Source organism: Melozone crissalis, unplaced genomic scaffold, assembly GCF_028551555.1.
Source record: "Melozone crissalis strain CALT ecotype California unplaced genomic scaffold, PUWL_Pcris_2 ptg000013l_1, whole genome shotgun sequence".
Taxonomy (NCBI): domain Eukaryota; kingdom Metazoa; phylum Chordata; class Aves; order Passeriformes; family Passerellidae; genus Melozone; species Melozone crissalis.
Window position 1 is genome coordinate 1,803,480 of NW_026535791.1, and position 15,449 is coordinate 1,818,928.

At 39.8% G+C, this 15,449-nt stretch overlaps 1 protein-coding gene across 5 annotated transcripts in view; it reads left to right on the forward strand.

Moving 5' to 3' along the window:
• ELMOD1 (ELMO domain containing 1) overlaps positions 1-12,723 on the forward strand; it is a 43,356-nt gene extending 30,633 nt beyond the window's left edge. For 4 of the 5 annotated variants that reach the window (XM_054271720.1, XM_054271718.1, XM_054271719.1 and 1 more), the window contains 7 exons: positions 1,925-2,054; positions 5,105-5,238; positions 6,442-6,510; positions 6,803-6,826; positions 8,860-8,910; positions 10,404-10,537; positions 11,359-12,723. In XM_054271720.1, the coding sequence (XP_054127695.1) occupies positions 1,925-2,054; positions 5,105-5,238; positions 6,442-6,510; positions 6,803-6,826; positions 8,860-8,910; positions 10,404-10,537; positions 11,359-11,531 (715 nt within the window). In that variant the 3' untranslated portion in view covers positions 11,532-12,723. The remainder of the gene's footprint in view (positions 1-1,924; positions 2,055-5,104; positions 5,239-6,441; positions 6,511-6,802; positions 6,827-8,859; positions 8,911-10,403; positions 10,538-11,358) is intronic. The other variant, XM_054271722.1, reaches the window with a different exon arrangement.
• The last annotated feature ends 2,726 nt before the right edge of the window (positions 12,724-15,449 follow it).

The following is a 15,449-nucleotide window of genomic DNA, read 5'->3' on the forward strand; positions in this document are numbered from 1 at the left end:
CTGAAGTCCAACAGTTAACCCAGCACTGCCAAATGCACCACTAATCCATTTCCATAAGTGCCACACACATCTGAAAGATGTACATGTTTTTTAGATACCCCCAGGGATGGTGACTCTACTACTTTCCTTACTTTCCTTCAGGCTGTTTCAGGGCTTGACATTTTGGTGAAGGGAATTCTCCCCAATATCCAATTTAAACTTTTTCTGGGGCAACCTGAGGCCATTTGCTCTTGTCCTATCACTTGTTACCTGGGAGAAGAGACCAACACCCATCTGGCTACGCCATCCTGTTAGGGAGTTGTAGAGAGTGATGAGGTCCCCCTGAGCCTCCTTCTCTCCAGGCTGAACACCCCCAGCTCCCTCAGCTGCCCCTCACAGCGCTTGTGCTCCAGACCCTTCCCCAGCTCCGTTGTCCTTCCCTGGACACGCTCCAGCCCCTCAATGTCTCTCTTGTAATGGGAGGCCCAGTGCTTTGCCTTGCTGAATCTCATACAATTGGCCTTGGTCCATGGATCCAGCCAGCCCAGATTCCCCTGCACAGCCTTCCTGCCCTCCACCAGATCAACATTCCATCCAACCTGGTATCAGCTGCAAACTGACTGAGAGTGCACTTGATCCAGATCATCAATAAAGATGTTAAATAGAACTGGTCCCAGACTGATCCCTGGGGAATGCCACTAGTGACCAGCCCCCAGCTGGATGTAACTGCATTCCCTACCACCCTCAGACAGATTTTTACCCAGTGAACAGTGCACCCACCCAAACCACGAGCAGCCAGCTCCAGCAGAATGCTGAGGTGTCAAAGGCCTTAGTAAAGTTTAGGTACAAAACATCCTCATCCTTTCCCTCATCCTAGGCAGGTCACCTTGCCATAGAGGGACATCAATTTAGACAAACAGGATCTGCCTCAAAAGATAAGCAGTGAAAATCCTTATGTTCAGAAAATTTGAGAGTATTACAGAATAAACAAAATGTTTCAGTGTATCAAGCACAACAGGCAAGGAATATGCAGCTTAATATCAGTGCAGCCTGTGTTCCACAGAGGAATAAGGGTGCACTTAGCTTGCCCTCCAAATTCATACCAGGTGTTCCAATAATTTTACACACTATTAAAGGGCTTATTGCCATATATAAGCAAATATTTCTATGAGTATGGCAGTTGCATACTGCATGACTTAGGTTTTGTATTATAAAATCTTAATGTAAAGCTGTTGTTTGGTGCAGAGTTTTCTGGTGGGTTTTTTATAAGCTTGGTTTAGAGTTTTTTAAGGGTAGTTATTTCATGTGTGTTTGGTTTGGTTTTTTTGATGATGCATCAGAAAATGTAAAAAGGAAACACAAAAATCTGCATTAAAATGAAAATAGAACTATTATGATGATTCTTAACATGAGACAAAAGTCAAATCTGCCTGGAGGCAGATCTTTGAAACTGTATTACTTCAGGCTTTTGGCTTCTTTATGCTAGCTTTAGTGGCACAGAAGCAAAACAATTATTTTTAGCTTTTTGCTGAGTTTTCTTTTCCCCTTCAGCCTTTTTCAAGTTCACATCTCTGATCCCAGGGAATTGTTTGAAAAGCTGTCATTGGAATGAAGAAAAAGATACAGTAATGTGCTTGTTATAGGCATTCAATGCTGCTGTATATAGTTATAATGTGATTTCAATGTGAAAAATCACTGTTCACGATTTTAAAAAAATCCCAAATATTATCATCTAAGGAAGGCACTAGATGAGACTGTGCCCTTCACAATGCCTTGTTTAATGTAATATTGATCTCTTGGAAATTGTCCTGTTGCAACTGAAGTGTTAGACTGCCAATTAATGGATGTAACACTAGTCATGTGTATCAGCTGTGTGCCTACACAGCAGCGCTGTTTCATGGCTACACCTGACTGAGGTGGAATATGTTGCTCTCCCCACCCCCAGGCTGGGAGTGTCTCTCCAGGCATGCCTGCTGCAGATTGTGGGCTACAGAAACCTCATTGCAGAGGTGGAGAAGCTGCGCCGAGAGCCGTACGATTCGGAGAATCCGCAGCACGAGGAAATGCTGCTGAAGGTAGGCACTCAAGAGGTGCTTGGGGGGCATCCTTTATTCATGTCAGCTCCCAAGCCTGCGTCATAAACCTCTTTGAAACACTGAGAGCTGTTCTCACCTTCCTCCATCGTGTACCTGTTTTAAGATAAGACTACACAGCCTTATAATCTGGTCTGGTTGTAACACCTGCCAAGCAAACAGCTCGCTCCCTGGCTGATAAATGCATTTCCCTTGGCTGGACTATATCTAGGCACTGGATAACACAGGTCTTAGAGCACAGAGCTGTTATCTGCAGTGAGCTCTGGAAAAGCAGTTTTATGTCCTCCTTCAGTACACCTTTCTCCAACACAAGAAGGTATTTTTCTCTATTAACCAAATTACAAATTTATTTCTTCAATTTAATGTATTTTTGCAGGGCAATGTCTGTGTATACCAATGGCAAACATCTATTTTTTATTGTGTGGAATGGAAGAGTGGGAGTTGATGACTTACACATTTATAGTTACCAAATGTATTTTCAAGTGAAAACAAAATGACACTATTCTTTCAATAATACATGGAGAGTCAGGAAAACCATAACAATTGGTTTTTACTTCCTTCATGCTTTCAGGAAAGCCTTGCACTGGAGCAGATAATAAAAGCAATTTCTCTATCTTGAAGCCATAAGCAGAGAAAGAGCTAGAGAGTTCTTATATTAGAAAGAAATTGAGGAAAGAATAAAAGTCTGGAAAACAGCCTAATAGCAAGCCCTGGTCCTGATCCTGCTTTAACCATAGCTATTGCAAGACACTTCAGAGAAATGCCAAGAAACAGAATAAGTGATAGTGAGCTTTTTGGCTATAAGCAAAATGCCTTCCTAGAGAATTTTCAGAGTTCTTATAAAAACATACTACCTGTTTGGTTGTGGGGGGTTTTCTTTGTCAATTTAAGACAAAAAATACTGAAGACGTTAACAATACTAGATGATGGTGAAGATGTCTTCCAGGCTGTAGCTTGCAGTGCAAGCCTTTGCACAAGTTACAGTGAGAGCTTCTGGAAATTTTACCATAATTACTTGGTCTTCCAAAAATCCCAGTAGGCATATTATACAAGCACTGTCAGATGCAAGTAACTACTTCTAAAAATGCCTCAGATGGTCAGGATTCCTGTTGGTGTCTGGAAAGCTGCCTTTAAGGTTTGCCTGATGATGGGAAGTGGGAGTCTCACCCAGGAGTGGTCCAAATCCAGAGCTGCCCTGAAGGAGTGTTCTAACCATCAGGTAGACTTGGGCAGAAGGACTTCTCATGTTCAAGTCCTGCTCCTGTGTATCCAAATGCACAAATTTATGGGAGTAGAGTGAGTTTTGACTAAAGAGACACACAGATTTACCCCTTGAGGAAGCCTGTGTCTTGCAGGTGAGAGATCCAGGTGGCAGCCTACAGTGTTGGTTGCTGAAAATACCAGGCACTTCACTGCAGATTAAAGAGGGCCTTTGGCTCCAGGAGAGCATCCCTAAATTCCCTAAATACAAGCATCTACATTGCCCAGAGAGCAAGTAGGGTCTGGGATCATAGGTGAGAAGGACCAAGGAGCTGGCTGTAGCCTCTCCCCACCATCCAGCCTGAGAATCATGTCAGCAATGATGTGTAATCATGTAAGTGCTTGAAAAACATAATTACACAAGCATAAAAGCAGAATGGAACTAAGCATTTGTCTGAGGAGAGATTAAACAGTGCAGTTTATGCAACATTATGCAGAGTCAAAATGTTGAAAAAAGTATCAGTTTCACCTAAGTATTAGCACTTGTTTACAGCAGATGTTCTACTTTTGCAAATGCCAAATGGAAATATGTCCAAGGGTTTAATTCATTTTATAATCCTCGCTGTGTAAGAATAGTCTGGTTGGTTTTCATTCCTTCTAGATACTCTGCTAAGTGATCTCTGCAATGGGTAATTCAGGTTCCTAATGGCTATCATTTATTCATGTTTACCAGGAGAGCACTTAATGAATGAGAGAAAGATTAACTTAATGTGATTGTACTAATGATTTATACTGTATTTACTGTTGATGGATGAACATTGGTTTAAACAATGATGCTTTATACAGTCGTTACAAAGTGAAATCATTAAGATTTTAACCTTCCCAGGGCACTTAATTTTAAATGCAGTTGCTAAAATAAAAACAATTTCTGTTTTTATTTGGGAAATGTGCACACAGATCTTTCCCTTGAGTAGGCTTTGTCTGAGTGATTTTCTTGTGGATGTGCTCACCAACTCATGACTGGTGATTAATACACTTTCTTATTCTAAATTTTGATTTCTTAATACACTTCAAAAAGGGTGAGTTTGTGATATGGCACATGAGGTGTGCATAAAGGTATGCATTTGTCATATGTCAGTTGAGGCTGCTTTTAGGTGCATAGCAACATGATATTTAAGCACTAAAGTTGCTGGGCCAGTGCAGTTAAATGGATTTATTCCAGCTGATCATCTGGCTTGTTAAATTACTTCAGACATTTCTTTATGTGAGATCAATGAATGATTCTTCCCTTAGTTAAATATGATGGTGCACATGCTATCCTGGTATAGATTTTTTTTAATGTTCTCCAGTTTGCTGTTCAACACCGTGGTAGCCAACTCTCTTGATTTATAACCTTTCCAGAGACTTGCAAAAAAATGAAAAAGAGAAAAGATTGCTGCAGAACCTTGGGAACTCAAAGCTGCTCTGCTGCACTGTCAGTGATTTACAACCAAATTCCAGCCCATTCCTGTCTCTGTGCTTATGGAGGCAGACACCACCTTGATGAACAAAGCATAAGCAAAACAGGTCTTGTTAGAGCAGCTGTGATAAGGGCAGAAAGGCCTTGTAGGGCTGAAATGTCTGCAATACGTCAGAGCAGTTTGGGATTTCCCCCTACAGACACACATCCAGAGGAACTCCATGTGATTTTGTGTTTGGGTTGCTGGGATAGAAATGCTGGGATACTGTTCAGTGATCAGAACTCAGCTTGATTTAAAAAGAGAAAAAAAAAAGAAAAAAAAAAAGCTCCACGGTGTGGAAACTTCATTATGTTTTACCTGTAATCTTCCTAGTTGTGGAAATGCTTGAAGCCGAATTCACCGCTGAAAGCTCGGATTTCAAAGCAGTGGTGTGAAATTGGTTTCCAAGGTGACGATCCTAAAACAGACTTTAGAGGAATGGGTCTCCTGGGCTTATATAACTTGGTGTAAGTATGTCCCTCTGCAGATGGGTTTACGTGTGTCTGAAGTCATGAAAAGCAGCATTACCTGCAGATTTTAGCAAATCTGTGGGAATAATTTATAAAAGTGCCAGGGACTTCATATTAAGCAAGTGAAACAATTTATTTGCTAGCCTCATTTTTGGAGTGTTTCTCAAAGGGGTCTCCTTTCTTTCAGTATTCCTAATTCAACCTTGTAATACCACTTGCTAAGCCCTTTTTTTAGTCTCTGTGACACAGCAAGTTAGCACTCTCTTCCTACCAGAAAGAAAGTGTAAAGTATATTTTCATCAGTATCTAGATCTCCTTAAACAAAATGCCCTGGAAGTATGTAGGTGGGAGGGTTATATTACTGCTCAGCTGCTGTCTTTGGGAATTTCATGCTGAATTCTTAAGCAAAACACTTGATATGCAGTCACTGATGGTAGATTTAAGTAGTTTGACTACTGCTTCAATTTCTGTCGATACTCAGAATTAAGCAGTGAGTTTACATCACTTTTTTCTTCCAACTCATGCGTACCAGGTGTTAATGCCATAGCTATGCTTTGTAATTTGGGAATTGACTAATGCCTGTCATTTTCTCCAGCAATTGTATTTGCTGCATGCAGTTACATAACTTGGAAACATTTGGTAAAATAACTTCTCCTTACAAGGCGAAAAATAAGTATTTTCTGCTTTTACAGATTGCAGGACATAAATCATCCTCTGTCCGTATGTTGTTCCCTAGTAAATCTCAGTTGAGGATCTGGACTCTTGACTCTGGCTTTGAACTTCCATTTGAAATTAATCCCTACCATGTATTTAATTTCTTAGTCTTCTGTGATGACTCTTATCTTGCTTAATGAATCTGGCAGATCAAGAGGTCTGAACTGCTTTTTCCTGAGCTCAGCACCCGACATGCTCCAGTCACAAACAACTGATTTTCTGTAGGGTGGGTGGAGAGGAGACTCTGCAATGCACATTCCCTAAACCCATATAGGAGTGCACTTGGAGTAGGAGGCTGCTCTAATCTTTCCGTTTGGGGGTCTGAGTGGCAGTTTAATGAGTTTAACACATCAGATGCTACTCATACTGTGTAACACATGCACCTGCCTTTAGAAGGGTGTGTATAGACAGCTTACTATGACTTCAGATGCTCTTTTTGCTTTTGTTTCTTTTTAAACAATTCACCCTAAACATATATGTCTGCAGGTATTTTGCTGAATGGGACACTGAGATAGCTCAGCAAGTTCTCACTGATTCTCTTCACCCGAAATACAGGTAATGCTTGAGACCAGAAACAATAACTTGAGAGAGCACTCTGCTGGCTCTCTTTGAGGAAGGGGGCTGGGTTTTTTTCTCTTTGTTGGGCATGTCCTTGGGTATTTCCACATGCTGTCTGTTGAAAAGTTTCATTGATCCGGAAAGCTGATCAGGTGCAAGAGGTAAACTTGTACTCTAAATCTTGGAAATAGTTAAATTTAGTGTTAAATGTTTTCACTTCTGATTTCAAGTGGTTTTTGTATTTTTATTTACCTTTATTTTAATTTGTTTGTGTTTTTTCATAATAAAGGGAAGTCACTAAGAAGGAACTAAGGTATTTTTTTTCTTTTTTCTAAGTTTTCTGAGACACTACGTGTAGATAAAGATCAAACTACAATTTGGTGTGTTATAAACTTAAAGTTTTTGTTGCAACACTGGGAGATCCATGTTTTTTCCTTTAGACCCAAACTGGGTACATATGAACACTGGGTACACATGAACATGCTTATATATCAAAAATGAAATCCACCTTGCTTGATATTGTTAAAGTGACTGACTTGATAATCATAAGTAGTCTGGGCCAAATATTTGTTAGCAGAGCTGAAAAGCCCCTTTATTTATAGTCACATATTCTGTCTGCCTGGACTAATGGTGGTTCCAATGTGCTTACTCCATTGTCCTGGCTGTTCAGAGATCAGATACCTGCAAGTGTCACAAACTGTGCTGTAGGTAATTTGTCAGTAAGAGATTCCATAGTTATTGGGGAGTGGAGGCCTCTTAGCCAGTTACATAGAAATCAGCTGCCTTAAAAGACATTTTTCTTCTGCCAGTAGTGTTAGATATCCATAAAGCTGGTGCACACCTATATCCTGAAGCTTTTGATCTCCTCAAGGTTCTTGTTTCTATTTTGTTGAGTTCCTAATGATAACTCTGTGACAAAAAGCCCTTGGAACATATTAGTGTGCTTCATTTGCGTGTTTGATTACCAAGAGCAGTCTTGGAGTGCAGTGTGAGCATGTACAATTTCTGTGCCTTGACAGAGCATTCAGTAGAAGATAGATGCTGCAGGTGGTGCCCATGGTGATCTTCCTGGTGTGGTTGCTTAGCAGCTGTGCTGTTTTCTGACTGGATCAATGGATTTCCTATCTCAGTTGAACTCTTTCGCTTGCCCGCATCCTATGTGTGCCACCTTTATTATTCAGTCTTTACCTGGGGTTTTCTAACTGGCGTTATTCCACAGTCTACAAAGATGGTTCACCTTTTAGAGGATGATCAAATAATAGTGTATTCCTGGATGCAAAGCTATTTAGGAGCTGAAGCTTTTGTCCTCATGCATGCCAGCTAGTAACCCTCAGGTCACAATGGGTGTGAATCTATTATCATCTTAAGTAATTATTGATAACAATTTTTATATACTGTATTTACATGAAGCTCAGGGAATTGTTTTTAGTGTAATTTATACTTACTGAAGTTCAAGAATAGTCTAAGAACAATGCTTTATAGACACAAAGCTGTCTATAAGTTGGGACCTAAAGCTTGCAAACCCTGATTTGCCTTACTAGGGCAAAATTCCCACAGCCATGTCAAGGCTGTAGGCTCCTGGTTAGGGTCAGTTCTGTGCCTGCCTTTAGCTGGTTTCAAACGCAGGCAATGATTTCTGCTAAACTTGCTCATCTCAGTAGATTCAAACCTGTTTAGTGGGATGTTGGCTGACTGGTTGGATCACACAGCTCTTTTAAATTGTTGAAGAGCTGAAATTTAGTTAAAAATGAATCTGTTCCCTGACTAATTTTATTTCAGGAAGGCGTCTTCTGTGTCCTTGAAAAGCACTGCATTATTGTGCCAAATCATAGGAAACTCTGTTCCTTATCTTTGGCTGTTGAGTGATTTCTAATTTGGCTGGTCATAAAAATTTACTGTCAGAGGGGTATTTTCATGTTTGCTGCCTCAGGTGAATCATGCCTCATCATCAGTGATGAGTATTACAAATATCTCTGAAAACACAAAAGAGCTAAAACCATCTTTGATTAGTTAAATATAACCTACAACTTCTTGTACAGCTCAAGCTTAACTGAATTGGTTCACCTTTGTGGTCAATTTAGAAAACAATGAGTTTTTGCTGAGAGCATAGGTGCATTTAGTAATGGTGAGACCAGTTTGTTGGCAATGCTCTAAACCAGTTACCCATTTCAAGTCTGTTTCTATCAATCCATTCAGGCAGAAGGAGTGTTAAATGGGATTAGCCATATAAAAGAAGATAAAATATAATGCTCAGCCAATATTATAGCATCCGAGAAGTTGAAAGAAAATATTTTTCAGTTCGTAATGTGTGGCAATATCTGGATTTTAACTATTTTTTTTCCTCAGCCAACTTAGCAAAGCTGAATGGGAGAAGAAAAAGTTTGATAAGGCAATTGGGTAAGTTTAAAGATTTTTTCAATTTCGTGCAAACACAGCAAGTAACAGTGATGCTATATATTTGAGGGAGAAAAGTTGTTTCCTAGTTCTTTTTTAAAAGAAATTTCTGTGAGCATATGTACATCTGCCACACCTTGATTTTGGTCGTAGATTACTGGAGAAACAATTCAAGTTACATTCAGAAAAAAATAACCCAAAAATTTTGTAGCAAGGAGAAGCTTCCTTTGTGTGCTATATATAGTGTGGTGATTAATATCTGTTTAATTCTTCTTAGCACATGACATGATCAAGTTTCACTTCTTGCTGTCAAAGCCAGGTTCAGAATTGCTTTTAGGAAAATATAATAGTGAAGAAATAACACTGAGGGTTTTTTCTTCTTTAACAGAGGGTTTGGTAGAACTGCATTATTCATGGAAATGGAACAGGATGTTCCTTCTGAGTGTATCTAAAAATCTGTAATACAAGATTTTACTGCCCAGATTTGGTTTTTCTGTGAAACTTGCCATTAAGCAAGTTCACTTCATGCTGAAGTTAACTTCTGGACTTCTGGTTTGTTTTTTTCCCTCCTGAAATGCAAAAAAAAAGGTTAAAGGAAAAGAAAATATTTCTGTTTGCTTGATAGAGATAGTTGAAAAAATACCCAAGACAGCCTAGAGAAGACAGCTGTCTTTAGCTGAGAAAAAAAATCAATCACTGAGTATCCAAACATGTTTGCTTTTATGACTGAATGTCCATGTGAGTCTTTAGGTGCTTCCTTGGGAAATAGTCACTGCTAGGAATGTCAAGTTCTTTATGCACCAGCCTTACAAGTTAGTTTCCAGTTTCTGAGTTTTGTTGTGCCTTAATATACTTCACTTGTTAATATCTCCTAGCAGGACAGAGTTTGCCTAACGAGTCTGATTTTCTTGTTTCTGTTTCCTGCAGGCTTTGATTTAGGATTTTGCCTGTTTTCTGGCCTTGTCTCTATCTCTTTTTTAGGGAGAAATCAGAGGTGACTCTGCTGGATCTTTTTTACAAGCTTTTTAGCCATATGAATGTCTTTATAGGACAGGTTGTTGAAGCATGATGTTCCTAACTATGGGTAATGAGTTCCAGTGGGAACTCCAGCAGTTAAAAATAACAGATGATGGGTCACCCTGCAGCCGTGGCCACCGTGTGGAGTCCTTGCCCTGCTTCAGAGGCGAGTGCAGGAGCACAGGGACGCCTGTGCTTGTTCTTACTTTGTAGGAATTAATCAGTGCTGTTCCCCTGAAAAGGCTGGCACAGTGATGAGACTCCTGTTTTTACTGTGACCACGTATTTCCCAAGGGAAATGCTGTACAAAGCACGCAGAATACATGTTTTCCTTGATTTGCACCCCACACGCACCTCACAAAGGAGAGAAACTCACAAAGGAGAGAATTAATGCATCTCAGTAACAGGGTCATCAGTGTTCCTTAAAATGTGACAAAAGAAGGTGAATTCTCAACAAAAGTTGCTGCTTTTCCTTACAGCTACTCTTTTGCCATCGTGGGCATTAACATAACAGACCTTGCATACAACCTGCTCGTGAGTGGGGCTCTGAAGACCCATTTCTACAACGTTGCTCCAGAAGCACCCACGCTCACCCACTTCCAGCAGACGTTCTGTAAGTGCCGGGTGGGAGTGTGGGGCAAGGGGTGGAAATGCATAATTGTTACTCTGCTAACATACTACTGCCCATAGTTTAAAAAAAGAAATAAAGTCTTCTGACACAGCATAGAGACTGTGCCCTCCTGTCTCGGATGCTTGGATTCTGCTCTTCAGCTGTGATGGAGGCCACTACCAAGCCAAGGTGTAAAACAAATTAAGAAACACAAACAAAAAATGCACTAAGCACCTTACCAAGTGACCTTCCTGTTTTTTAAATAATAAGAAAAAAGCAAATGTGCTTTAAGGAGTGTCTGAATATTGTTTCCCCTTAAATCCAACTGTCATATGATACTGCATCTACATTCCAGTGTTACTCCCCACCCTTCAGCAGAGTTGCAGCTCCACCGCCAAAATAATGTTTTGACAGCTCTGTCCCCTGTATTTAAGCATCCCTGCTGCAGCAGAGGCCTGCTGTTCATCTTTGCACAGTGGGAGTAACACTTCTAATATTTTTCAATGTGTAGGCAAGGAACTGATAATGAGCACTTGCAGCGTCTTTCCCTCTTTTTATACTCCCTGGTTTAATGTTTCAGTTTGTGAGTCCATATGTCAAGATGGCTAGTGACTTATTGTATTTATTGTGAGAGATTCTGCCAGTGTGTGTAATATTCATCCAATTTTTGCCTTGTCCAGAATAGGTTTAGTCTTGTTCCTGCCCACTGTCATGAGGTGTCAGATCTCAGTGAAAAGGATTATCTTTGCAGATCATAGTTTCTAATTTTATATGTCATCTTTACATGCAGTATTTATATCTTCCTCCTTCGTATTGTTTTGTAGGCTACTTAATGCATGAATTCCACAAATTCTGGATTGATGAGGATCCACTGGACATAATGGAATTTAATCGCGTCAGAGAGAAATTTTACAAGCGAATCTTGAGACAGCTCCAGAACCCAGAGATGGCTCTGTGTCCTCACTTTGCTGCATCAGAAAGTTTAATCAATATGTAGTTACTCAGTTGATTTAATTTGGAAGCACTGTCTCACTCTTGGTTTAGATCACTGTTAGACCATCACTAGCATACTGAATGACCATGGCAATCGTGTGCATGTTTTTGGCGCAGTGTTCATCTACTTTTGTCACATGATCCCCTTATGCTTCTCTTGCTGGGGATTTTTCATTTTAAATGGGTGCTCATATTGCCTCATTATGCAGTGTTACCTTCTGAATTGATGTCCAGATATCAGAGTTTTTCTATTTTTTTAGACTTTCCTCATAATTCAGCATTGACAATTGAATTGTATTTCTCTAGCAGTGTTTTTGTATATGTGGAATAAGTAGCTGGATCTTGTATTGTGAAAGCTTTTTAACTTCTCGGTATGTTTTAAGATAACTACTGGCATTTCAAGCAAAATATATGTTTGGACCTCATCTAGAAGATAATGTAATTTAATCTAATTCAGACAAACACATTTAAGTCCAATTTTCTCCATGCAACCATTATATGCTTAATGCAAAATTAATGAGGCTTGTGAGATACAACTTTCAGTGAGAAGAGTTTATGCAGAATTATGATCAAATGCATGAATACCAAATGGTCTGGTGATGCTAACACAGTGAGCTGTGAGCACATTCACAACTAAGAGATACCGGCAGGGGCCAAAAATTATAACATCAGGCTGTTGTCACCAACACCACCACGCTGAGGCATGGTCTAGATTCCTGCACATTCCTTTGGATATGCAGAGCTTAGTGCTTTGTGTCACACATTGGAAGGCAACATGATTTGGTCACGTGGTGCTTGGTGAATTCAGGGAAGCAAAATTATTTATCTTTTCTTTGAACTACTGAAAATGTTGCTTTGGTTGTTAATTCAGTTCCTAAGAGCTGGGAGAAATATTTGATTAGAAGGTTTAGAACAAAACTGCTTGTGTTTCCCAGACTGCTTATAAAAAAAAATTCAAAATGGCAAACTGCCTTTTTTCTAAAACCGTAAATGAATAAAAGTGTTTGACAATAAGATTGTGTAGTATACTGAACAACATCTACCATGGCATTTCATACCCATGGTATTTTTTACCTTCTAAGCAATCAATTTTAGTATTATATGTTTGTGTAAATCACTTGCATATGGAGATTAAATTGAGTAGTGTCCAACTACTTGTGAATATATTAATAAATTATACATCATTCTAAACTGAAGCACTGTGGGTTTTATTTTTGAGATATGCAGTAATACAGAGGAAAAGTGTTTTACTGAATGGATCCAGTAAAATGAGTAGTAACAGCTCTGTGGTATTCCTGAGGATGAAGTGTGATCACAACTTCTTCAGATAAGGTGCTTTATATCATTTTAGTTACTCCTTGGGCCATCACTTTATTTAACTAACTAAATAAATGAATAAATGGAAGTACTTCAACTTCCTAGGAAACTCCTTGGGTTTAAGTTGTCTCATTTCTTTGATAAAATGTAAGCTGGGGGTGAGGACTTCTCTACACGGCTGGAAACTTGCACTCATGGAGTTAATCAGCAGCATTTTATGGGTGTTGCAATAATTAGTCTTTTCCAATGAATCTGGAAATATGGAACTGGAAACATTAACATTTGCATATTTTGCATGAGAATACAAGGAATAAAACCTATGCATGTTCAACTTAATACCATTGATTTTGGAAAGTGGTTATTTACAGACATTAGGTCTCAAGGACTTTTTTGTGTGACTCTTGAAGCTTCTAAAATAGGTTTCTAGTAACAGTTTTCATTGCTTCAAATTTTAGGCTCTCTCTTTCTTTCCTTGCCCCACTCTGACTTAAATATCTTCTGCAATTTATTAGGTTACACCGGTTTATTTTTAATACTCTGCAGTGGAGTTCATGCAGTTGCGGGGGGAGGAAGGGTTCCTGCTACCTTCTTACTGCTCTGATCCTCTCAGGTGTGCCTTGTCTCAAGGTGTCAACTTCAAATAAAACCAGAAAATGTCATCTGGCTCTGTGTCAGATTGTATCAGTATAATCTAACTAGTTTGGGTGTTTATTTTTCCTGTCTTACAGGAAGATATTTAATGAAGTGAAAGTGTGAAATTCCTTCTCCTGTGGAGCCCTTGCATGCTGGTGCCTTCAAATCTTATCATCCTGCCTGCTTGTGCTTCAGCTTTGTCCTGTGTTTTTGTTCCAAAAATCAATGTCAAACCTGGAGCAGAGAACATCCCTGGTGGGTGCCCAAAACTGGCTGGGCACTGCTGAGGGAGGATGTCTGTGGGGCACTGCCTTCCTTCCTCCCCAGGAATGACCTCTTACAATAATATAAACCTAAGCATTTTTTTAAATGTTATTATTTATGCTTTCACTAGTACAGATCCATACTGACCTGTGAGCAACTGGATGCTGCTTTCCCTAGGGAGGAGAAAATTAAAGAAATGGGGGAGGGGGGGGGGGGGGGGGCAGGTGTGTGAAGTACTAAATAGTTTTTTCAATAAAGAAGAATCAATATTTATACTCACTGCAGGGTGCAGAATTTGGTTTAATTAAGTGTAAAGAAAGTTTAGGTTGGATCTTTCCAAAAACCTTCCACAGCTTCATGGTTCTTGCATTTCACCAACCATCTCTCTCAGGCTCATGTCTGGCCATGTTCATCTCAGGCAGCAAGTGCTTCCTGCCCAGGCTGCAAAGTAAATGGTCACCTTCTTTTGTAACAGGTAATTTTTCTCAGGCAAATAATTCACATTGGCAATGCCATGCAGCCAATGTGTTGTTTTAAAGAGGCACAGCCATGTTGTAAGTCTAAGCTGCTACTTTACTGTATAAAATTCAAGACAGCCTGCTGAAGCTATGCAGAATATGCATTGCTTAGAATATGTATGGCTTTAGGTCAGAGGGTGAAAATATAACTGATGAAAGTATAACATTGGGAGACTGATTGTATTAAAATGTAGAAATACTAGCCTTGATCTGCTTAAAGCCAGGGTGAAAAAACAGCTATGTAGTACTGGAGTTCTTTAGTTCTGTATTCATCCTTCTATAATGGTGCCTATATTCTTCTCTGTTACACATTCAAGCACTTCCCATAGCACAGCATTTTCTTATCCCAGCTAATGTGTATTTAAATTGTTACTAGGGCTCCTTTAACAACATCGGTGGGCACTGACTTGTCTTCAGTAACCTTGGTGCTTCAGTAACCTTTCCATTCACATGCTCCACAGGGGCTGTGAGAGCCCCAGGATCTGTGCCTGGGGGGTTGATTACAGCCAGGAGCAGGAGAGCAAGTGCTACTCCACCTTCCTGACACTCTTTGGCTTGTAGCTTTTTTTGTTCTTTGAGGGAAGGAGAAATATTTTGCTTCTAATTGGCTCTTTTGGAAGGTAGTTTTTCAAATGCTGGTGCTGGTGGTATTTCTATGTACTATGTTTAGAAGTAAACAAGGTCTACCTTATGTACACAATTTGCCTTGGACAATTGTATCTCCTGTTTCCTGGAGCAGCACTGAAGCCCTATTGAAAAATTTATTGTCATTTAGAGGGTAAAGGAGATTAATTTATTGTCTTTTTTAATGAAAGAGCAATCTCTAAAAGCACCTGTGCCCACTGTGGGCCCTGTGGGGCACAGACAGCTGGTGATGACTTAGCAGACTAAAACACTGCTGCAAGCAGGGCATTTTCAGCATGTCCCCAGATGAAATAAGTGCTGTTAGTTGGAACAGGATGTATGTGAACAGAGTGCTGATGCTCAGGTTAATGAACCCAGATTTGCCTCCACTGGCCCAATGAATCACTGGTAGCATCATAATACATTGGCTTCCGTTATGAGGGATCATAATTTCTTTCTTAATCCCTCCCTTCATGGATTGTGATTAGCTTTTAACATGCCATTTGCTGACCTGTCCCTTTTTGTCAGAATGTGACCAGAGATTTTTGTCCCTTCCACAGGAGTGA